At 40.2% G+C, this 24,980-nt stretch overlaps 2 protein-coding genes and 1 long non-coding RNA gene across 4 annotated transcripts in view; 1 reads left to right on the top strand and 2 right to left on the bottom strand.

Moving 5' to 3' along the window:
* Positions 1-824: 824 nt before the first annotated feature.
* On the bottom strand, positions 825-6,513 carry iah1 (isoamyl acetate hydrolyzing esterase 1 (putative)). 2 transcript variants are annotated; one of them, XM_003215406.4, is made up of 6 exons: positions 6,359-6,513; positions 4,584-4,636; positions 3,920-4,068; positions 3,104-3,265; positions 2,817-2,938; positions 825-1,103 (listed from the first exon to the last, which is right to left on the bottom strand). In XM_003215406.4, the coding sequence occupies exons 1-6, from the start codon at positions 6,437-6,439 to the stop codon at positions 921-923; spliced, it is 750 nt and encodes a 249-aa protein (XP_003215454.1). In that variant the 5' UTR covers positions 6,440-6,513; the 3' UTR covers positions 825-920. The 2 variants fall into 2 exon arrangements, with proteins under 2 accessions (XP_003215454.1, XP_016852107.1); XM_016996618.2 differs by having other exon boundaries at positions 3,920-4,064; positions 6,359-6,496.
* Positions 6,514-8,452: 1,939 nt separating this feature from the next.
* Positions 8,453-24,980, top strand: part of LOC134299759 (uncharacterized) — a 25,850-nt gene continuing 9,322 nt past the window's right edge. The window contains exons 1-3 of the long non-coding RNA XR_010007001.1: positions 8,453-11,736; positions 13,368-13,533; positions 24,464-24,542. This is a non-coding gene — a long non-coding RNA (uncharacterized LOC134299759). The remainder of the gene's footprint in view (positions 11,737-13,367; positions 13,534-24,463; positions 24,543-24,980) is intronic.
* LOC100559708 (glutathione S-transferase A1) lies at positions 14,445-21,283 on the bottom strand. Its single transcript, XM_008117648.3, has 7 exons — positions 21,232-21,283; positions 19,294-19,390; positions 18,978-19,029; positions 18,261-18,393; positions 17,045-17,192; positions 15,957-16,088; positions 14,445-15,051 (listed from the first exon to the last, which is right to left on the bottom strand). Exons 2-7 carry the CDS (start codon positions 19,378-19,380, stop codon positions 14,932-14,934), a joined length of 672 nt encoding a protein of 223 aa, XP_008115855.1. The 5' UTR covers positions 19,381-19,390; positions 21,232-21,283; the 3' UTR covers positions 14,445-14,931.

Genomic DNA, 24,980 nt, shown 5'->3' with positions numbered 1-24,980 from the left:
GATTGACCAGTCTCTTTTCACTAATAGTCCCGTTTATACACCTCTCCTAGCACTTTTGATGGCTATGACACTTTGGATAACCACTCCCCCCTGATGATTTCAACTTAACTAGCACTTTAGCCCAGTTTCCTACAGATTTTATCCATGATTTTATCATGATGTCTGTCTTTTTATGACTTGCTTTATTGTTGTTTGATTTATTTTACTGCTTGTTTTATATTGTTATGACTGGGCTTTGCCCCATGTAAGCCGCCCTGAGTCCCTCCAGGGAGATGGGGCAGGGTATAAGAATAAAATAATAATAATAATAATATTAACTAATATGTAGAAAGTGGCCAAAGATTAAAAACTAGTCCTGTCAATAGAAGTACTATCTCAGATTATTTGAGCAATCTATTGCCAAGGCAGTGAAGCAGGGAAGAAGCTTGTGTGCAAATCAGCATCTTCATAAGGCCTACAATGCCCAGACTGCAGCCATTGGAAGTTATTTTTAGTGGGGTAGGTGTTTCTCCTATACATCCCAAGTAGTTTTGTTCTTTTTCCCATTAAGCAAATCGTAAACATTGAGGAAGAGAAAGCAAGTATTCATTAGAAACAGTCCTGAAGATGTCAGGGTCCTTGCTCTGGGCCACTAGGCCTGCTTCCGCCCCACATTCCTGAATCAGAAGGCTGGATGAATTTATACAGTGAGTATAACTGGGTCTAAATCTTTAGTGTAGTCTTCCCCCACCCATGAAACCTCCAGCCATATGCAAACTTCAGCTGCTATGATCCCCAACCAAAACCACCCATCATTGCTGTGTGAATAGTACTGTTTCATAAGACAGTGTTGATGGACTTTAATAATAAAAAAGTGAAATGTTCTATATGTCTACAGACACTATTGCCATCTGCAGAAGAGTCAGTATTTGCTGCTCTTCTTAGTCATGAGGGTTCCCCTGGAAGGTAGATTCAGGATTGAGATGATCCACGTCACGCCAATAAGGGAGAAGCACCGGGAGTGCAGAGGCCCTTTTTTCCAGGAGTGACCAAAGCTGGCTTGCCAGGAAGTTATTTCCTTCCCCTGATAAATGGAGACCGTCAGAGAGATAGTTGCTAAAATCCTAAAATGGAGAATAAAAAAAGCATATTGTGAACTGTTCTGACAATTTTCTTCAGGTGTGGAGGGATATTTTTCATAGTTGAAATCCTCCCAACCAGACCACCCATCACATATTTCCTCTATATCTTTAACCATGAGCATAATTTTCTTAGTTTCTGTACAATATTGCCATTGCTGCTTTTTATCGATTCCATATAAACCAGCCATTTTAATTCCTCTTATTTTACCCTTCTGCGTATTGTCCTGAATTAAACATACTATAATGTCAGATTGAACCTGAACATAAAGGCAATTATTCCAGTTTTCCATTGTCCATTTTTTCATCTTCCCAACCTTATGCTATTACTGCCAGTCCTGCTAAAATCATGGTTTTAAACAATTTTCTTTACGTTGATCTTGTTGCCTAATACTCCTATTAGCATCAAATCTATATTCACTTGAAGTGATATTTTGAATATTTTTTCAATTTTCTTCACTATTTTTATTTTTATATTTATTTATTTCACTATTTATATCCTGCCCTTCTCACCCCGAAGGAGACTCAGGGCAGATCACAGAATGCATATATGGAAAACATTCAATGCCAATTATAACAATGACAAGACAGACAACAGATATATATATATATATATATATATATAGGCTTTCCCATCTTTTGGCATCTTTGGAGGCTATGCTCGGTTCTGGCCACCAGGGGTGCTGTTGCTCCATCTCCCTGCTGAAGAGCTTTCTTTGTTTGTAAACTTCCTCCTTTTTCTGATTGAAATGCCAAGCCTAAATACCTCCCCGCTTTAATGCGGTTCCCATTTATCTACTCACATTTGTAGTTGTTTTCTTAATTTGCTTAATTTATAATGCTTATATTTATTATTGATGTATTCTGATTGATGTTTATGTGATTTTCATATGTTGTAAGCCACTTTGGGTCCCATGAGGGAGAAAAACGTGATATAAATAAAGATATTATTATTATTTGTTTTCAAACTGCTACGGTAGGTAGGCAGAAGCTGGGCTAGAGGTCAGGATCTCACCCTGACCAAGGCTTCGAACTGTCAACCTTCCGGTTGGCAAGACTGATTGCAGCTTGGTGATTAACCTGCTGTGCTAAAGCACACTCTTCAGGTAGCTACTAGTATTCATTCATTCCATTTATATCCTACTTTTCTCCTGGTACAGGACTGAAGGCAGCTTATAACGCTAAAACACCGGTCAATTGTTGAAAGTGTACTATGATTTTTAAAACAAAAATCTTCCTCCAATTGAAGGCATAAGCACCTCAGATCCCATCTACACTGACCACTTAATGGAGTTCAAAGCTAGCTTCAAACTATGGCAGCCAGATAACAAACTCCTACAAAACAAATGATAAAAAGCCCTTAATTAATTTATTTATTTTACATCATTTTTGCCCCACTCTTCTTACCCGAAGGGACTCAGGGCAGCTTGGCAAAATTCCATTGCCCCAAAACACATTCAATAAAACAGTAACAAAATCAATAAAACAATAAACAATACCAAGTCAATTAAAAACTCTATTAAACTCTATTAAAATATGAATTATAAAGTGTTAAAATGCATGTGTAGTTAGATTCATCCACTGACACCTTTTGCATACGCTTTGATTCAAGCCATATTACCATATCATATTTATTCCTCGAATGCTTGAGCATCAGTGCTTTGTGATGTGTGTCATCGCCATTCCCAGAGAGCCTACCTGGCTATTTTTCTGCATCAGAGTCCACAAATCAATGACAGGAGTTCCGCAGTCTTCAGCCACTTTAACACAGGCCTTGGCATATTCCCCAGTGATAGAGTTGAGCCTGTTCAGTTTGTCACCTGCATAGAATAAATAAGAGACTAAAACCTGAGAAACCAAACTGAAATTGGAAGAAAACTCAGGATATAATGAAATGTGTTTTGGGATTTCTTTTTGTGCTCAAGTATTTTTTTTAAAATATTTTAATCCAAAATAGGGCTCAATTACAAATAGGGCTCACTTACCTTTGGCAATGCATTCTTTCTCCCAAGCAGCTTCATGGAGCGGAGGTGGCGTCACCAGAATAATTTTATCCTCTCCAATGTCCACAGACTTGAGGTACTGGACTATGCTTTTCAAATTGCTAGCATATTCTTCTAGTGGGACATGTTGTTTTGGATTCACATCTATTCAAGGAAAACAGTTTTAACTGAAGTGAGATTCTAATGTTAGCTTCCTACATTGTAACTAGGCATGAACATAGATGCGCATCCATAAGCTAATAGTATCGAGCAATACTTTCAAGAGAAGAAACAAAATAATCACACTGGACAAATGTAATTAAATAATCACACTAGACAAATGTTATTTTACATAAGTATTAAAATAATCTGCATGGGAACAATTCGCACACACAAGAGAGGCCTATCCCCACCCGAACGCACACATTTTTGGCTGAAATAAGAGGGATAAGAAATGGGAAGTGTGTAAGGACCTTCCATGTTATTATCCCATCCACTTCTTCAGATTAATATATTGCATTGCTTTTTGCTTAAAAACCAGAGTCAAAATATGGCAGCTTTTCCAAATGCTTTTCAAAGACAGCTCCTTTTGACTGTTGCACACAATTGGCCTGACCTTACATTCTTCAAACAAAAGCTAGTCCATACATGGAGGCCTGAAACCTTAATAATGTTTCCTTAGTTCAGCTAACTGACATTAGTGTTTAGGCTTTCAAGGATCTGACATAACATAATACAAATGTCATGAAATAGTCAAAAAAGAATTTAAAAAATACAAGAATAAAAAAACAATAAAATAAAGATTAAAATATGCTATACCTTTTAAAGCACAGTCATTGGCTCCAAAGAAGACTGTTACAGCAATGGTATTCTTAGCATTAGAATCTTTACAGACTAGCCTTGGAAGGACAATTTTTGCCCATCGTGTGTTGTAGCCAGAGAGTCCACGATTCACGACGTCACACTTTCTGAAATGAATACACATTTTTTATCTCAAAAATCTCCCTATTTTAAAACATTAGAAACTGTTCTGATGTCTTTTTGTTCTAGTGCAATCGTATGTTCTCTCTAGAGAGTGCCAGTGAACTGAAAAAGAATTTTAATCCCAAACTTTGCTGCAGAAATCTTTCTCATTTTGCCTTAAACTTTGTTAAGTTGCAACCTGAATCTTTCTTCTTTGCAGTGGATTCTATTTTGGCACTCAAAAATTTGTGTGGAACTTTCTCTCACTGGAATCTTTTTCTTTCATGTCATGCAATGATCTCTTTAAAAATAATACCTTGGTTCATATTGAAAAAGAGAGGAAATGACATTTCCAGCCTATGTCCACAACAGAAACAGAAAGGAAAACAACACTGATGCTTTGGATATTGTGTCTCAAAATAACTATGTTTGTTCTTAGACACAGGTAGTTTATCCATCTTAACTATTCTTCAGAGAAATTTGAAAACATAAAAAACCAGACATTTTGAGAATACCTTACCTGGCTAATCTGTGAGCAAGTGATGCCCCCCATCCGTTTTCTTGGAAGGAAAACTAGAAAGAAAATAATAAACACTGACTAAGATTTCCATTCAGAGCAAATATCATTTACAGTTGTGATGCCTTACCCAGCTAATCAGGGAGCAAGTGGTTTTTACAGCATTATGGGTCTCAAAAATGGCTCACAGAAATGCGCTACATTTTATAGACCAGGCCCTCCATATCTGCTGAGGTTTGGTTCAGGGACCCCTGTGGATAATAAAATCCATGGATGCCTAAGTCCCATTACACTAAGGCCCCTTCCACACAGTTGAATAAAATCCCACATTATCGGCTTTGAACTGGAATATATGGCAGTGTGGACTCAGATAACCCAGGGCACTTCCACAAAGCCATATAACCCAGAAAATCAAGGCAAAACAATCTCACAATATCTGCTTTGAACTGGATTATCTGAGTCCACACTGTCATATATTCCAGTTCAAAGCAGATATTGGTTAGCTCCTGTTTGTCAGCCCCAGCTTCCCATGCTGAAACATAAGAGAAGCCTCCCACAGGATGGTAACAAATCCCTGGGCAACATCTTTGTAGACAGCTGATTCTCTCACACCAGAAACGACTTGCAGTATATTCTCAATTAGCTTCTGACATGATTTAAAAAATGGATCTGCTTTAAATCCAGTTTCTACCTCCTGAAGAATACTAGGACTTGTAGTTTAGTGAGACCCAGGACCTGCCTGGCTGAGCAGTTTAAAGCCCCCTCCCTAAACTACAAGCCCCAGAATTCTGCAGTGGGCAGTAACAGGAATTAAAATGGATCCATGCTCTGGTGTGATGAGATCCTAATAGTGTCGTTAACTTGAAGGCACATGTGTATAAAATGACAATGCATGGAAATGACATAAGGTGCATCTACACTGCAGAATAAATGCAGTTTGGCATGACTTGAACTGCCCTGGCTCAATGCTGTAGTTCCACTATATAAACTAGTGGGGTTTATATATCTGTGGAAGGTCCATTCTGGGAGAAAGAACTCTTGCCTGTTGGAGGCCAGTGTAAATGTTGTAATTAATCACCTTGAGTAGCACTGAAAAGTCTTGCAGCTTCAAAGCCTGGCTGCTTCCTCTCTGGGGGAAATCCTTTGTTGGGAGGTGTTAGCTGGCTCTGATTCTTTCCTGTCGTGAATTCCCCTGTTTTCAGAGTGTTGTTCTTTATTTACTGTCCTCATTTTAGAGTTTTTTAAATACTGGAAGCCAGATTTTGTTCATTTTCATGGTTTCCTCCGTTCTGTTGAAATTGTCCACATGCTTGTGGATTTCAATGGTTTATCTGTGTAGTCCGACATGGTGGTTTTCAACGCAGAAATTCTGAACCACTCTCTAACAACACACCTCCCAAAAAAAGCCTTCCCCCAGGCCCTTTCCACACAGATGAATAAAAGCCCACATTTTCTGCTTTGAACTGGGATATATGGCAATGTGGACACAGATAACCCAGTTCAAAGCAGATATTGTGGGATCTTCTGCCTTGATATTCTGGGACATAGAGCTGTGTGGAAGGGCCCCCAGGCAGGAAGCAGCCAGGCTTTGAAGATGCTATTCAGTGCTAATCAAGGTAGCACCCCGAATGTCAGCAAAGAAGCCCCTCTCGATCCCTGAAGCACAGAAAGACGATCCCCCTTCAATGCAGGAGCCCTCAATGGGCGGGAAGAGAAGGGAAGGAGGGGGCCCAGAAGGATGGCGGGGAGAGGGGCGGGGAGGGCTGCGGGCTGGCTACCTCGGTGATGGAGTCCCCCAGGAGGAGCAGCCGGGGCCAGAGGAGAGGCCAGCCCCGGGAACCGGCCTCCGACGCCGCCATGGGCCCAAAAGCAGGCGGAGGAGGAGGAGGCCTCTCTCCCGCCTCAGCAGCCCTTCCTCAAGCCCTCCCGCCCGCCCGCCCGCCATGGGAGGAGGAGGAGGAGCCATGGCGGGAAAGGACATCTTCCCTCAGGCAGAGCGGGAAAGAGGGCCCACCTGCACTGTAGAGTGAACGCAGGGTGACCCTGCTATGGCTCAGTGCTGTGGAGCCCTGAGAACTGGAGTACAGTATTACTATTTACAAGGCCTTGAGCCTTCCCTGGTGCCTCACCAAACCACAACTCCCATTATTCCCTAGCATTCATTCCGCAGTGCAGTCTCTCTTGAGAGGTTGTCGAAGGCTGTCATGGCCGGAATCACTGGGTTGCTGTGAGTTTCCTGGCCTGTCTGGCCATGTTCCAGAAGCATTCTCTCCTGACGTTCTGCCTGTTGTGGTAATCTTTGAGCGGTTAGACTCAATTTAACCCTCTGTGGGGGAGATTCCACCAAAAATCAGCAGAGTAGCAAAAGCAAAAGCTTTCAAATGCAACAGTTATTTATTTATTTACAGTAGAGTCTCACTTATCCAACGTTCTGGATTATCCAACGCATTTTTATAGTCAATGTTTTCAATATATCGTGATATTTTGGTGCTAAATTCATAAATACAGTTATTACTACATTTTATTACTGCATATTGAACTACTTTTTCTGCCAAATTTGTTGTCTAACATGATGTTTTGGTGCTTCATTTGTAAAATCATAACCTAATTTGATGTTTAATAGTCTTTTCCTTAATGCCTCCTTATTATCCAACATATTCGCTTATCCAACATTCTGCCGGCCCGTTTATGTTGGATAAGTGAGACTCTACTGTATTTACAGCATTTATATTCCGCCCTTCTCACCCCGAAGGGGACTCAGGACAGATCACATTACACATATAGGCAAACATTCAATGCCTTTTAACATAGAACAAAGACAAACAAACATAGGCTCCGAGCGGGGCTCGAACTCATGACCTCCTGGTCAGAGTGATTCATTGCAGTTAATTGCACTGGCTTGCTCTCCCGCCTGCGCCACAGCCCGGGCCCAGTTACTTACATGGGGCGAGCAAAGAGAAGCCTTTGACCATTTAAGATTGCAATGGACTGCAGAGTCTCAGTAAAAGTTCAAAAAGTATTTATTCAGGTAAAAAGAACTCCATTGTAGATAGAAAGGCTTGGGAGCTGTCTAGTCTACTCTAGACTGGTTTGTAAGGAAAAATAACAAACATCTAAATAGTTACATTTTGCCAGGAGAGACAGCAAGATGCTTCTTGTTAGCTAGAAGAACAAAGGGAGAAGAGAGAACCAAAATGGTTCCAACCTCATGGTCCAGTTTATTGGGGCCATAAAAGACATTCTGACCAATGAGAAGTTAGTGCCCCTGAAGATTCACATTTCTACTAACTTCAAAGTAAGGGATGTGACGTAAACAGGATAGAGTGAAACACAGTAAAGCCTGTCTATGCATGCTTTGGAAACAGGGAAAGGATTTTCTCATTCTAACTCTATCATCTATCTAACTACATCTAGATTTGAGTAGTCCAGGATGATTCCCAACACCACCCGCAGCTATGGCAGGCATCCTCAGAGGCTGTGCGGTCTGTTGGAAACTAAGCAAGTGGGGTTTATATATCTGTGGAACAGGCATGTAGCGGGGGGGGGGGGGGGGGCTTGAGGGGCTTCAGCCCCCTCCCCCCGAAATTCTCAGGGTGGTCTGCGAGAAGGCCTTACATTTATTATTTAAACTGTTATGTTTATCCATATCATGATCTGATCACCATGCTCAATATAACCCATATGCATGGGGGTATTGGGATAACGATACAAAAGGTTTGCTAGGGTAGACCCTCTCTCCCCCAGGCTCAGCCCCCCCCCCCCGAACCAAAATCCCAGCCCCTCCCGAATCAAAATCCTGGCCACGGGCCTGCTGTGGAATGTACAGGGTGGGAGAAAGAACTCTTGTCTGTCTCAGGCAAGTGTAAATGTTACAATTAATCACCTTGATTAGCATTGAATGGCCTTGCAGCTTCAAGGCCTGGCTGCCAACTGGTTGGTAGAATCCTTTGTTGGGAGGTGTTAGCTGGCCCTGATTGTTTCTTGTCTGGAATTCTCCTGTTTTCTGAGTGTTGTTCTTTATTTACTGTCCTGATTTGAGAGTTCTTTTTTAATACTGGCAGCCAGATTTTGTTCATTTTCATGGTTTCCTCCTATCTGTTGAAATTGTCCATATGCTTGTGGATTTCAATAGCTTCTCTGTGTAGTCTGACATGTTTGTTGTCAAACAAATGCTGGACCACTGGAACAACACACCTGGTAGCCAGGTTTTGTTCGTTCATTGTTTCCTTCTTTCTGTTGAAACCTACAAACTATCTACAGACCCACTAAGAAAATCCAACAAATGTTATGTTCAGCAAACGACAAGAGGGATCCTCTCACCTCTGCAGGAGTCTACCATACACCATGCAGCTGTGGACAAGTCTACAGAGGGACCACCAAGCACAGCGCTGCCCAAACACGAAACAAGGAACATGAAAGGCACTGCAGAAAAGCCAGCCATCACAGAGCACTTGATGAACCAACCTGGACACAGCATATTATTTGAGAACTCAGAAATGCTGGACCACTCTAACAACCACCATGTCAGGCTACTCAGAGAAGCCATTGAAATCCACAAGCATGTGGACAATTTTAACAGAAAGGAGGAAACCATGAAAATGAACTTATGGAACAATTCCATCAGCGTTGCCTTCAAAAAGTCCTGCAAATCTTTTGGGAAGACAGGTAGACAAACGTCAGCATTCTGGAAGAAGCAAAGATCACCAGCATCGAAGCCATGATTCTCCACCATCAATTTCACCAGACCGGCCACGTTGTCCAAATGCCTAATCACCATCTCCCAAAGCAGTTCCTTTACTCTCAGCGTAAGAACGGAAAATGGAAGGTCAGTGGGCAGCACTGAGATTTCAAGATGACCTTGAAGCTAACCTCAGAAAGTGAGACATAAACACCGAGAACTGGGAAGCCCTGGCCCTGGAGCCTTCTGACTAGAGGCCAGCTATTCCCAACAGTGCTGTGGATTTTGAAGAGGCACAAATGAGAGAAATGTGCAAAGAGGAAGAAGGCGCCTCAAGCAAACCCTTGTCGAGAAATGTATGTCCTCACTGTGAAAGACCGTGCGGATCCAGAATGGACCCACCACCAAGACTCTGCCCCTGGAAGACCATCATACTCGGCACTAGCGATTGTTTATGATTATTCTTTTATAAACAGACTGCTCTGATATACCACCTTTTGTCATAGAGAAGAACCCACCCAATTAGCTAGGAGGTCAAGGATGAAGAATGTAAGACCCTCCAGAGGTTGTGTCTCCTATCAGTCATATCCAACATAACTGCAAATGAAGGGAAATTGCAGCTAAACATGTTCCTTGAAAGTGTGGTATCTACCACCAAGCTCCCTGCAGTTTACAAAAGTAAGAGCTTTCCCTTATTTTGTCTAATGTACCCTGATATTAGCGAAGTAAGGTAGCCGGAAAACTTGCGCATTGTCCTCAAGTTAATATGGTATACCATATTAATTACTAAAGGAATAGTATGATTAACTTAATAACTACTTTTACATTATATACTTTATAACAGAACAAAGAGTAAGACAAAAGAAAAGGAAGGAATAGAGGAAAAATGCCTTCATCCCCTTTGTTTATCACAAGCATTGAAGTCCCCATTAATTTCTTGGCATTGCTGTATCAATGATTGATGCTTAGGGTTGCAGCTAATTTGACCCTCCCCCATAATGTATCTGTAACTATCGATAATTCACATTGTTTTTGTTCTTTGTGTGAGCATGGTGATGGCCTTTGTTTGTTACCTTTTGCTTCCTGTTTGCTTTGTGGGTTCTATTTTGTGACCTTCTACTTCTAACTTTTTGTCATGTCTATTTCATTTGATTTGACATTATATACATTATAACAGAAAGAAAGAAAGATAAGAAAAAAGAAAGGAAAAATAGAGAAAAAAGAGAGAATAGCCTTAATCCCCTTTGTTTATCACTAACATCGACTCCCCATTAATTTCTAGACATTGTTCTGTTGATAGTTGTTTTTCTTCAAGATGGAGCCTTCTTTTCTGTGGCCTTTTCCATTAGCGATTCCTCTTCAAACTTGCAGCAACAGTAGCAGCCATCTGTGCTTTTGTTTTTCCGCAGTCAGGGGTTTTCAGTCCCACCTGGGCACAAATGGCAGTCAATTCTTGTCTCGTTGTCATCACCAAAGTCCTGTCGCTGTTCCGTCCCACAATCTTCAAGGGAAAGAAGTTTGACTCGGTTTATTTGATCATTCAGCTTGTTTTTTTTAGTTGTTGAATCACTCCCTGCATATTATGGAGCTTTTCTTCATGTCTTAGACATATTTCCAAAGCTTCTCCTGCTGTTTTGATTATGTCTGCTGTCGGAGCAGTGATTTTCTTCCCCTCTTCTTGAAGAGGTCTTCCCTTTCTGACAGGGTCAGCTTGGATTTCCTGTTTTAATTGTTTGAAATGCTCCATTCTTCCCGAGTTTCTCTCATCCCTAGTTGTGTCATCTCTTCTTGTTGTCCTTCCACCTGATATGCCTTGCCTTCTCTGTTTTATTCTTCACTCCCTCAGTGAAGTCTCTTTCATCCACAGTCTATGCTTGTTCTTTCTTGCCTCTTGTGGATGGTTGATGCTTTCTTGGCATCTTTCCTTTTTTCTTTTCTGGTGATTTCTTGTCCAGCTCCAAGTTTTCCCTCTTAAAGTGGATGAGTACTTGGAGAAGTGGAGCGATGCTACCATCTCCCAAAATGGCAAAGATGCCCGTGGCTTCTGGCTGGTGGAAGGAAATGCCTCCCAAAGGAAAGGTGAGTTTTGGGGAAGATGATATGGGAGACCCTGTTGCATTGAAGATGGTGGCCGTTCTGCAGTGGTCTTTCCTCCAAGCGGGAAGAAAAGACAGACATCTCACTTGAATGTCTTTCATAGGCACTACCGTTCTAGTAGGAAAGGAGACTCACTCGAAAGGGCCCCCAAGCCCTCTGCCGTAGCCCTTCATTCGCTCTTTCCTTCTTCCGTATCCCTGTTCTGTCATGGCGACTTCACGGCACCAACTGTCGACCACCAACTGTTCTTCCGATGGGCTGTCAGTCACCCTCCCAGCATTCCATTCACTCCCCATCTGCCCTCCTGACCAAGACATGAAAGAGCACTTCCCAGATCAAACCCGTGACATCAGATATAGCAAGAGAGGAAAGACAGAATAAGTGAGTGAGATGTAGTGATTCTGCCCCTATAACAAAGGGAGTGAAATTTCTACCCCTTCTTGTTCTATGTTCATTCTGCATAGTCACATAGAGATTCCTGATACCTGTGCAATTTGGCATACTTAATCTCCTCTTGAGGATCTATGAAACCTCACAGTTTCATCAAATCTATAAAAAAGCAAAAGACATAGAGCATTTAGATTTTCTAACAGGAAAACTAGACAGTTACTGTTGTATAGTTCCCCCACATCACCATTCTCCCCTCCTTTCATAAATCCAGCCTGTAATATTCGAGTAGTTACTCTTTATTACATAGAGAGAGAAAATGGAAACAGCTATGAAATTACAAAACAAATTGCGTGGAAAGTTACTATCAGGCTTGCAATTTTTTCTACCTGTTTCCCTCCATTCCCAATCTTCCATCATGTTATCTTCCAAAGTTCACCCAGCAAACCACAGGAGCACAGCGTGCACCTGTTTTAGTAGTAACTACTACAACTCAATCAACAAATTGTGCAAATTATAAATGTTATAACAGTATCTATGCTTGAAGAGCACCAGCACAATACTTCTATAGCATTAAACCTCTTTGGAGGTTTCTTAAACAGAAGATGAATGTCTATCCAAGGGTGCTTTGACTGTGCGTTTCTTCTTGGCTGAAGGGGGCAGGACTAGATACCCTTTGGGTTTTCTTCCAGTGGAATTTCCTTGTCTTGATGTTTTCAAACTGAGGCTGGATGACTACTGGTAACACAAATGGAGTGTCATGTATCCCGACACTCCATTTGCAAAGCTCTGCTCTAATCCAGAAGGGATAAGTTCCAGGAGCCCCAGTAGGTAAAGGAAAAGGTTTTCCCCTGACATTAAGTCTAATTGTATCCAACTCTGGGGGTTGGTGCTCATCTCCATTCCTAATCTGAAGAGCCAGCGTTGTCCATAGACACCTCCAAAGTCATGTGGCCGGCATGACTGCATGGAGCGCTGTTAAAGAGCCCCAGTGGATCCCTTAAAAAAATGCCCAAGTCGGTTAAAAATAAAACACCTTTCAACAATGACAAATGTAAGCTTTGTCCTTACAAATGCATAAGATTTGTTCACTTATGCAGAAAAAAATGAAATGCACAGATACAGGATGCGTGATGCCTGGCTTGACAACAGTACATCTGAAAATGATGGAGTCTTCATGGACAAGAAGTTGAACATGAGCCCATAGTGTGATTCAGCAACAAAGAAAGCCAATGGGATTTTGAGTTGCATCAAAAGGAATATAGTGTCTAGAGCGAGGGAAATAATGGTGCCTCTCTATTCTGCGTTGGTTAGACCTCACCTGGAATACTTTGTCCAATTTTGGGCATTTAATTTAATTTTGGAAATTTAATTCACCTTTTTCAGTGCTTTGTGTGAGTTATATGAATATAAATTATGAGTGTGATTTTTTTAAATGCTCTTAATGTAAAGGAATGCAATGTGGACAACATATCTGAGTAAAATGCATTGAATTCAATTCATCAGAGGTTCATCCACACTACAGAGTTATAATACTATGAGTTTTGTGTATTTCACCATTTAAAGAAAACTAGGTGGCATACTTGCTAGACAGCATCATTGGAGCTCTCTCTCTCTCTTTACAGAATTTATATGTATCGTAAAGGCGCTTTTGAATCAAGTGAAATGATCATGAGGCTGTCCATCAAACAAGCTGATGAGAAAGAGAAAGAAACAACAAGAAAGCCACTACCAGATTTTTCTGTCTTTGAAAATGTATTACGAGAGAAGCTTCACAACGGTTAGCCACTGGTAGGTCTCAGCCACATCACACACTCTTACCCTTATGCAACTTCACAACAGGCTTGGCATAACTTGAAAACGACTAGAAGGCACACAGTCACACTAACAAGGAATTGTTCCAGCTTCAAGAAGAGGCAACATCTAACTTCCATCTTCTTCCAGCACACAGTGAGTTGTGTAAGGGGAAAAGAAGAATCAGGAGAGCAAAATACTGTGTTCGCTGACAGTATTTTGAGGGAGTTGGGCTGTTTCTCTAGGACCTTTGAAGCAAACGTTGAGGTGCTCTTGCTGTCCATGTTAACCTCCTAAATCCTTCAAGTAGATTTACTGGATGCATTTACTGCCCTGCAGGCAGGGAAAACAGTGGGGTAATAACTTTCTCAATAAATATAAATATTACAGAAAACACCAGTCAGTTCCCAGTACATAAATTTCAAGAAAAAAAAACACCTTAAATTCTGAATAGGCTGGGGATACTCTGAAATTTCATGCCTCAAAGAACTGGGGTGTCTTGCTGTAAAGAAACCTAGAAGATGTTGGGATCCTGCTCATGGAGAAAAATTCCATTAAAACCTTTCACGTGTCACTATTGTTATTCCTTTGTAATAATCATGGCTTCACCCTATGACATCCCAGCGATTGTAGTTCAGTGAGTCCCTACTTGAGTTCTCTGTATGAGAATTAGAATACCCTTCCACCCATTATAAATCCCAAGAATTAATGGGGTGTGTTACCATAGCCAATACACAGAGAAACAGTGTATAAGACATGACTTTTCTGGCCTCTTGACAGTGGGGAAGCACATTGAGCTTTTCCAGTCACATTCATGCAAATTTTTACCAGAAAGTCAAGTCTATTAAGGTGATTGTGCTGTATCTGACATGTTTCATAATAGTCAAACAAATGCATAACTACAATAGTAATGGTGTAAAATTTTATTTTGTGTTAATGGTACACAGTATGATGGCAGTTTCTCCTCAGCCGACCTTGCAGTTCTGTTATTAAATTAGTTTCTTAATGCAATTATGAGAATTTACCCAGACCCATGTTTGATTGTAGCCCCTTTGAATGATTTGAAGTCACTGGGTGGTGTCACTTCGGCCTAATAGTACAAAGTATTATGACAGTTTCTCAGGCCTCTTCTACACTGCCCTATATCCCAGGATCTGATCCCAGGTTATCTGCTTTAAACTGGATTATATGACTCTTCACTGTCAGATAATCATGGGTTAAGAAGATAATCTGGAATCAGAACCTGGGATATAGGGGCAGTGTGGAAGAGGCCTCAGTAATGTGGATTTACATGGATCTTATGATTTCACCCCTTTGGAATTATTTGAAATCAGAATTTCTGCACTTTTCTCAAAGCTACAATGGTAAACTGGTGGCCATCTTCAGCAGAACAACTCAGTAGAAAATGTTGATAGCTTCTGCCAGCATTTTCTCATCCAGGGGGGGCTTTCTCGGACTACCAGGCTGAAGAAATTTCTTAATGTTAGAGATGTTGCTTATTTTTGTTTTAAAAGCCTAAAAGAGAGAGGGGGAGTGTGTGAATTTTACACAAAGAAAAAATTCTATTGCATAACGGCATTACAACTTAACAATAAAAAACAATAAATGCATAAATAAAAGGTACTGTATTTCTGACAATAAATAATCCTAATCTCTTTGATTAAAGTAAAAATATTATGTCCCCTGTGTAACCAAGAATTGAACATCTATAACTGCTCTGCATATACAATCCCTATATATCTCCCTATTTAAGGGAGGTAGAGACCATGAAATGCCCCCAGCACCAATTTATTATTCAGCTGCCATAGTGAACGATGAACCTCTGTGTAGCAGTTGGTTGATAGTGCCAACCCCCACTCGTGCAAGTTATCTCCGTTGCAAGGGCAGAATGTGTGTGCACTTGTTGTAACAAGGGCCCTGTTTCTGCCTGGCACAAGACAGAGAACACATGTGAGAGGATGAGTATGTCAGTCAACCACTTTTCGAACAACAGGGAAACAGAGCTCAGTTGGTTGTAGCAGCTGCTTACCAATAACTGGGAATGGGAGGGGTTAGCCAAGTCTCATGACCTTGCTATGTACTTTCTGTAGTTGCATACCAATGTAATGAGTTCATAGATTCTAGCAAGGGACTTGTTATTCTATGTCCCATTTTATTATTTTCTTTATTTCTCAGTTTTATCACTGTGTTAGACTTTGTCTCATACGTCTTGCCCAACATAGCTAAAGGATTAAGGGAACTGACATTTAGAGAGCCAGTTTCCCCACCCTGCCTCCATTGAACATAAACCTTTTCCACAGCTTTGTGAATCCACCTAGACAGGATTTGCACACCATCTTCCAGTGTCTAAAAACACGTGGGACCTGGTACCCTGCAAGACTGCGCTGCCATTTCATGCCTTGCCAAAACAGCTTGTTTACCTTTAAAAGAGGAAACTTGGAGAGGACACCCTCCTTCAGCTCTTCTGTTGCTAAAATGGTCTCAAGCAACTGGATATCTGCTCTGCTAAGCTGATTCCCCACCAGAAAATCTTGTCCATGATCTTTCAGAACCTACAGAGTAGGAAATATTTTAAGGTGCTTTCAATACTACAGGTTATTGCTTCTCCCAAGTATTTTGGACTGCAAATTATAATTGGCCACATTAAAGGGGACTTCTGGGAGTTGAATCCAAAGGGTGCAGAGAGTCAAATGTTGACAGCCACTGCTCTAAGCATATATAGTAAACTGAAACAATAAAGCTGTACTACTTTGAGGATCACCCATTGGAGAATACTGCATCATTAAATCAAAGTATTCATATTTGGATTGGCATATGTTTTTGAAGAGCCACTGCCACGTTTTGGACACCATGAACATACAACATGAATGGTAGGAGGTTGGGCTAGGTGGCCTTTATCCAGTTCTAATATTTTCTGTTTGTACTATGCTATTCCTATATTGAATGGCAACATTGTGAAATGGAATGCACAACCAAAAGAGTCATACCACCAATTGCCACAAGGACAGATGGATACATGCCATCCAAAAATGCCCAACTGCATGCACAATGGTATCCCATGCACAATTTCACTTTCACGATTCTGAACTGAATACCAATGTTCTGCATTGGACAACTGTGTCCAGTTGTTTCCATGGGCAGTTTGGTATATAAGATAACTGGAGGACTCCAAACATCAGTAGCAGAGTAGGCCAGGAGCATCAAACACTTTAACAAAGTATTAGCCTGAACATTCTTCTTATTTCAATTCTTGCAAAGTTTCCTTTCATGCACTTATGTTATGGTAAACTCTTAGAATCACATGAAGGTGAACTGCACAAAAGTGTAACACCCGTATTCTTGGTCTGGATTTAAACCGCTATATCATTTAGTTTCAGAATGCAGATTAACTACATTGAACTGGACTGTATGAGTCTATACTGCAATATAATCCAAATGGTACTTTCAATGGCTAACATTTGTTGACCTTAAGCAACCCACTTTTTCTCATAGCACAGTATCCTCTTACCTTTTCGAAAACTGGGAAATATCTGCCAGTGGCCTTCTCAAGGATCACAATTGTTTCCTTCTCCCTCTCCTCCGGATCAATGTATTTCCAGGGTAATTGCATGATCATTTCACCCAGGTCCCAAGCACCTTCACTGTACACATCAATTCTGTTAGAAAAGAGAATGTAGTACAATGCTTGCTAATAATTTTTCCATAAAGTTTGCTCTGTAAGACTGAAAAACACAATACTCAAGATTCCCATCTTGGATAAGACCCTTCTTTCTGTTGTTTTGGTCTGCAGTCTATCTATACTGTAAAATTATAACAGTTTGACGCTACTTTTGGTGCTGTTCTACAGAATCTTGGGAAACTATAATCCCAGCATTTCATAGGGTGGAGCTATGACCCTTAAAGTGGTATCTTTCTGCTATAACTCTGCAGTGTGGATGCCACCCTGATGAACTGGATTTACTGCAGCTCACTCATAAATGCTTGTAAAGGGTTACAGTTTAATATTGTCCAAGTTGTGTTCCTTCAAAGGAATAGCATTTAATTTTTTCCATATAATTAATTTTTCATATAATGTACACAAAACATTGGGAAAGGTTTTTAAGCGACTCAAGTTGCTCCTGACACGAATTTTTTTTTGAGAAAGGTGCATTGAATTCCCATTTGTTTGGATTAAATTAATGTCTGAAGCCAAGGTAAGTAACATGTAACCCTCTCTAGGTACTGATGGATGCAACACGCAAAATCTCTTGATTTTGAAATCAAAATGAGAACTGGAGTTCAATAGCAAACAGAAGAGCACAACCTGCCCACCCCAGACTAGAGGCTGAACTTTGGAGATAGGATGCTTGGCTTCCAATTAACCCAGGCCCCTTCTACACTGCCATATAATACAGATTATCAAAGCGGATAATCCAGATTATCTGCTTTGAACTGGATTATCTGAGTCTATACTGCCATATAATCCAGTTCAAAGCAGATAATCTCGATTTTATACAGTTGTGTAGCAGGTGCCCCAGTCTAAATAGTGCTCTACCTGGCACTTTTCAATTGTGGCAGTGGCAATGAGCTGAACCGTATTGGCTCATAAATTAGTATGTTTTCAATTCACTTCTGTCACGATCAAAACAAAAACAACCCAGATCATACGGCAAACCAGATTTCCGATATCTTACACAGCAAGCAGAAGCAAACATGCATTAACTAAATGTAGAAATGTTGCTCACAGTGCCCTCTGCTTGATGTCCTTCCCATAGAGATTGTATTTTGCTGCAATGTAGTTGAGAATGGCTCGGCTCTGCACCAACTTCATCCCATCTATTTCCACCATGGGCACTTGCTGGAAGAGCAGGAGTCCATCTTGTGGAAGGAAAATTGGGGAGAAATCGGTTTATTTCCCACATAACCAATGCAGGACTTCCAAAATATTCACCCTTATTTCTGCATAAGAGTCAGCATAGTGTAAATCTATGAGGGTCGAACTACAACCCTGGAGACTAGGATTGGAATCCCCACTCAGCCATGGAAACCCATTGGGTGACCTTGGGCAGGCCACATACGTTCAGCCTCAGGAAAGCAGGGGCAAAATCTCTCTGAACAAATAATAAAACCAATAAAAAACCCAACTTAAAGGCAAACAACTGGTTCTGACATGAAACCACATATACATATTTGGTACACAATGCAGAACATGGATAGTAAACCCTATATGAAAACATACAGGCGTGTATTTGTTCTTTACATGACATTGTGCAGAGAATCCACCAGACTCCTGCTCCATTACCATGAATTCATGTTTTGCCATTAACTATGATGGGGACAATAGAGTAATTTGGCTGTAAATCTTTATGTCTATGTTAATATCTTAAAGGATTTTTCACAAAGCCAAAATATTTGTTTAGTCACCCAAGAAGACACATTAAAGGTTTAGACGACATACACACCTTTCTTTAATTTTTCTAGATCTGCCTTTGACTGGATAAATTGTTCTTCAAACTAGCAAATAAAAAAACAAAAAAGGCAAGTGATTTCATAATGTAAAATGTCAAGATTTATTGTTTTTTTAAAAACCCTGAAACTTTGGAGAAAGCACATTGAGACAGTAACACACTCTCTCAACCTCAAAGTAAAGGGGTGAGTTTGAAAATGCCCCCTTCCAAATTCAAAGTGAAGGAATTAACCAATAAAACCCAGTAACCCAAATGAATTCTGAAAATGATATGATGTATTTTTGGGGTGGGGGTGGGGATGAAAACAAACCTCAACTCCAACAGCAGATAACAACCACCTGACGGTTTCCATTCGACCTCTTCCATAAAAGTAATGAAGCTTAGGTTTCTCAGCCATGTTGCCTTTCCTATTTTGACAAAAAAATATCACTTCGCAATGGGACACTAAAGAAAGAAGACAGGTTTCAATACCTGATTTGATATACAGTGTTATTATTTGGAAAACAATTTCCGTTTCAAATTGCATACAGTACCTATGCACTTAAAAAATAATGTTAACAATACTGTCTGCATAGGCAGATTAACATGCACTTGCCATGAAGTTGCTTCTGTCTGTCTTCATATATTTACAGCACAGATATCTATATAAAGGAGTACATAGGCAATAGTATGTTATTGTTGATTATTGGAACATCAAATATGCTATTATGTAGTTGATCTCTTTTATATACAACATTCAAATACAAATCTTATCTCTATTTCAAGTAAATGTCTGTATTTATATAAATTTAAAGTGGGAGACATCAATCTCCTTTTAGTAAAGGCAATTCCAAGGTCCTATATATTGACAGGATCTGTCTAATAGTTCAAAAACACAATCTTAAGTCTCTTGGAGGACCGTTTGTTGCCCAAGAAGTTGTAGTAGTGTCAGAGAAGAGTTCTAAGAGGTCACTGAGGTTACTACAAGGTGTCCCGGGTAGTATTTCCTTATTTCGATGTTTGTTGTGGGTATATCTTCCTCAGGTAATTCGTTCTTCTCAGTTCCTTTCAGTATTACTTGGTATTTCAATAGGAGTTAAGTCTCCAACACTACATACATATACGGTATATGAAAAACATTAACATACACTAAATAGATGGCCATTGCTAGAACTTTCAGTAGTTCACTGTGATGTCTTTTGTATTAGATAGTAATGCATTGTACGTACAGTAGAGTCTCACTTATCCAAGCTAAATGGGCCAGCAGAAGCTTGGATAAGTGAATATCTTGGATAATAAGGAGGGATTAAGGAAAAGCCTATTAAACATCAAATTAGGTTATGATTTTACAAATTAACCACCAAAACATCATGTTATACAACAAATTTGACAGAAAAAGTAGTTCAATACGCAGTAATGCTATGTAGTAATTACTGTATTTACGAATTTAGCACCAAAATATCACTATATATTGAAAACATTGACTACAAAAATGGCTTGGATAATCCAGAAAACTTGGATAAGCGAGGCTTGGATAAGTGAGACTCTACTGCAGAGGTCCTCAAACTTTTAAAGCAGCGGGCCAGTCCACAATCCTTCAGACTGTTGAGGGGCCGAATTATCATTTGAAAAAAAATATGAACAAATTTCTATGCACACTGCACATGTCTTATTTGTAGTGCAAAAAACAACAACAATGAAAGAACAATGCAATATTTGAATATAAGAACAATTTTAACCAACATAAATTTATCAGGATTTCAATGGAAAGTGTGGACCTGCTTCTGGCCAATGAGATAGTCAAGTTAATTAGGGTTGTTGTTGTTGTTGTTGTTTGCTTTCAAGTCATGTCAGACTTTGGGCGAGCCTGAGTCTAAAATTATTCATTTATTTATTTACTACATTTATATTCCACCCTTCTCACCCCAAAGGGGACTCAGAGCAGCTGTATGTACAAACAATATATTATATTATTAGCATAGCACAATATTAGCATTATATATTACTATATATTGAACTATACCACTGTATTCTAATATTATATGTAATATATAACCTATAATTTAATATTATTATATGGTATTATTATTAGTATTATAATGTATAGCATTATAATATTTTTATCAATATTATATGTATATATAATATATTATTAAAACTGATATAAAAATATTATATTATAAAACGGAGGGCGGGGGCCAGGTAAATGACCTTGGAGGGCCACATCCGGCCCCCGGGCCGTAGTTTGGGGACCCCTGCTCTACTGTACCTTCAGGGTGTGGAAAAACAAGTTCTTATCAGACATGTGTTCACAGCACAGTCCACTGAAAGGGTTAAGAGAGTAGAGATGTGATCCTAGAGAGACAGACAGCTGACTCATTTTCTGTCCTCTGGAAGGAAGAATGGGAGTGGCCTGTGTTGAACTCCCTTCTCTGCCATGTGCCTTGCTATCTGCCATTTTTAGAGGCCTTGCTCAGATTTTCTGCATATGTAATCTATAGCCATCCTTGTTTGTGTGAGTTTCTTCATATACTAATGGAAGACCTGTATATAGTTATGAGTAACAACTACATTAAGAATAAACCTCCAAAGGAGTTTTGGATGACATCCAGAGCTCAAAAGAGTGGTTATTCAAGCTGATGAGGTATTATACAAGGCCATAGGCTGTGAAACTGTGATGAGGACTCTGCAGTGTTTTCAGGACTGGAATCAGCTGTTTGCCTATGAGACAGTCTGCCCCACTCTGCAGCTGAAGGAGGCCATGAAAGCCTGCCTGCCTCGCAAGGGTCTTGTGTGTGTTTTCTACTCTGTTTCCACTCATCTTCCACCCCTTGCTAACATCTTTAATATCAATGTTGCAGATAAAACTTCTTGCGTAAGAGCTGACTTAGACAGTCATTGGACCAGAAGTTGTTAACGAGGCGTCTAGCAACTCTGAGTGGGATGACTGTACACTGGATCAGCTTCAGTTCTAAATACTGTTGATGTGGACAAACTGCTGGGGCACGTAAGGAGGACAACCTGTTTTCTCCATCCCTGCCCCTCTTGGCTGGTTGTCCAGGGAGGCAATGCAGTTCACTTTCAAATACAGTAGAGTCTCGCTTATCCAACATAAACGGGCTGGCAGAAGTTGGATAAGCGACAATGTTGAGTAATAAGGAGGGATTAAAGAAAGTCTTTTAAACGTAAAATTACATTATGATTTTACAAATTAAGCACCAAAACAGCATGTTTTACAACAAATCGACAGAAAAAGCAGTTCAGTACAAGGTAACATTATGTAGTCCAGGGGTCCTCAAACTTTTTAAGCCGAGGGCCGGTCCACAATCCTTCAGACTGTTGAGGGGCCGGATTATCATTTGAAAAAAAATACAAACAAATTCCAATGCACACTGCAAATGTCTTATTTGTAGTGCAAAAACAACAACAACAGCAAGAACAATGAAAGAACAATACAATATTTAAAAATAAAAACAATTTTAACCAACATACATTTATCAGGATTTCAATGGGAAGTGTGGTCCTGCTTCTGGCCAATGAGATAGTCAAGTTAATTAGGGTTGTTGTTGTTGTTGTTGTTGTTGTTGTTGTTGTTGTTGTTGTGTGCCTTCAAGTCATTTCAGACTTTGGGTGAGCCTGTCTAAAATTTATTATTTATTTATTTACTGCATTTATTTACTACATTTGTATCACACCCTTCTGACCCCAAAGGGGACTCAGAGTGGCTTACAAATTATATGTACATAGAATATATTATATTATTAGCATAGCACAATATTAGCATTATATATTACTATATTGAACTATAATAATAATAATAATAATAATAATAATAATAATAATAATAATAATAACTTTATTTTTATACCCCGCCCCATCTCCCCGAAGGGACTCGGGACGGCTTACATAGGGCCTGGCCCGATAAAACAAACAAATAACAGTAACAAAGCAATAAAACAACTATACCACTATACTGTAATATTATTAGTAATATTATATGTAATATAGAATATAATATTATTATATGGTATTATTATTAGTGTTATATTGTATTACATTATATAATATTATCAGTATTATATGTATTATCAGTATTATATGATAATATTATCAGTATTATATGTATATACAATATATTATAAAACTGAGGGCGGGGGCCAGGTAAATGACCTCAGAGGGCCGCATCCGGCCCCCGGGCCTTAGTTTGGGGACCCCTGATGTAGTCACTACTGTATTTACGAATTTAGTACCAAAACATCGCAATGTATTGAAAACTTTGACTACAAAAACATCGACTACTAAAAGGCAGACTGCATTGGATAATCCAGAATGCTGGATAAGTGAGACTCTACAACAAATTATCAGTGCATCTCTCAAGAAGGGAATTATTCATCCTGTTTAAAAGAAGCAATAGTTTGACCACTGTTGAAAATGTCCTCCCCTTTGAGGGGGACGTGGGTTTAAAAAGAGAAATTTCAATGATACTTCCAATGACTATAAGTCCCATATGTTTTGATTGACCTTTGGGCAAGCTGATTGAGAAGGCGGTAGCTCTCCAACTCCATGTAGTCTTGGGTGACACAAACTTCCTTGGCCCACTTCAAACTGGCTTCAGAGTGGGATATGGAGTTGAGACTGCCATGGTTGCAGTGGATGATCCTCATCTTAATGCTGTGAAGGCGTGTGTGACCCTGTAGGTGATTCTAGACTTCTCAGCATCTTTTGATACAATTGCCATGGTATTCTTCTGGAATGCCTCTAGGGGCTGGGAATCAGAGACAATGTGCTGCAATGGTTCTGGTCGTACCTCTCAGGCAGGTTCCAGATGGTGGTGTTTGGGGATAGCTGCTCCTCAAAAAAGGAGCTGTTATGTGGCATTGCACAAGGTGCCACTCTATCCCCAATTATTTTTAATATTTACCTGAAACTGCTGGGAGTGATCATCTGTCGGCATGGGGTGGGGTGTTATCAAATGCTGATAACACCCAACTATATTTCTTAGTACCTTCAAAAACATCCTCAGCTAAGGTGTCACCTTTGAATGAATGCCTCAAGGAGGAAATGGGCTGGATGAGGAAAAACTAATGGAAACTTAATCAAGACAAAACAGAGGTGCTGGTCCTCAAGGGTCCTAATCTGGATGGGGTTACACTTCCCCTGAAAGACTGTGTTTGCAGCTTGGGAGTGCTCCTGGATCCGTCTCTCCAAATGTCAACCCAGGTAAATGCGACGGTCAGGAGTGCTGACTAGCAGTTTCGGCTGATCCTCTGCTGCGTCCCTTCCAAGATTTGGAGGACTTAAAGATGGTAGTGCATGAGAAACGTCACTCTTGACTTTCGAAACAATTCCATCAGAGTTGCCTTCAAAACATCATGCAAATCTTTTGGAAAGACAGACAGACAAATACCAGCGTTTTGAAAAGAAGCAAAGACCACTAACATTGAAGCACTGATTCTTTTATCTTGATTTATCTCTTTTTCCCTCTCTCTCCCTATGGAAAGTGTTCCTGCTGTCCCATCTGTCTTCCAACTGACCGTGGGGACCTCCTAGATGCCATCAAGGTTGCCCTACATGTCTCAGGTGAGGGGGAAGCTCTTGGGGGTGCCATTTATCTCCAAAGCCAGGTTCTTTCTTTCAGGGTTGTGAGGCCTATGGGGGAGTGCTAGGCCTCTGTGGGGGTGCATGTCTTACTGGAGAGTCCTTGCTCCTCCAAGTTCGGGGGAGGAGCAGTGGAACAACTCTAGAACACCATGGTGTATCATGTTTCATGGACCATATGTATCTTCCGAACAATGAAAAGGGTCATGAATCATGTCTTGGAAGAGGTACTGCATGAGCAATCCAAACTCCTAATTGTCGCCTTCATCATCATCATCCTCAACACCATCAGTAATAATAATAATAATAATAATAATAATAATAATAATAATAAAAATAATAACTCATGACCATTCATCATTCACTGCACCCTCGCAGTGATGTTGACCGGCTATATCTGCCTAGAAGATCAGGTGGCAG

Source organism: Anolis carolinensis, chromosome 1 (assembly GCF_035594765.1).
Source record: "Anolis carolinensis isolate JA03-04 chromosome 1, rAnoCar3.1.pri, whole genome shotgun sequence".
NCBI lineage: Eukaryota > Metazoa > Chordata > Lepidosauria > Squamata > Dactyloidae > Anolis > Anolis carolinensis.
Note: the sequence above shows the minus strand (reverse complement) of the source record. Positions and strands in the feature narration are given on the sequence as shown.

What these genes read in the sequence shown, in the direction of transcription:
- iah1 (XM_003215406.4), bottom strand. Translation starts at nt 6,439, where the DNA reads ATGGCGGCGTCGGAGGCCGGTTCCCGGGGCTGGCCTCTCCTCTGGCCC. An exon ending in CTTGCTCACAGATTAGCCAG is followed by an intron (nt 4,069 to 4,583) that starts GTAAGGTATTCT and finishes TATTCATTTCAG; the next exon opens with AAAGTGTGACGTCGTGAATC. An exon ending in CAATGACTGTGCTTTAAAAG is followed by an intron (nt 3,266 to 3,919) that starts GTATAGCATATT and finishes TTCCTTGAATAG; the next exon opens with ATGTGAATCCAAAACAACAT.
- LOC100559708 (XM_008117648.3), bottom strand. Translation starts at nt 19,380, where the DNA reads ATGGCTGAGAAACCTAAGCTTCATTACTTTTATGGAAGAGGTCGAATG. An exon ending in TATCTGCTGTTGGAGTTGAG is followed by an intron (nt 19,030 to 19,293) that starts GTTTGTTTTCAT and finishes TTTATTTGCTAG; the next exon opens with TTTGAAGAACAATTTATCCA. An exon ending in TCTAGAAAAATTAAAGAAAG is followed by an intron (nt 18,394 to 18,977) that starts GTGTGTATGTCG and finishes TCCTTCCACAAG; the next exon opens with ATGGACTCCTGCTCTTCCAG.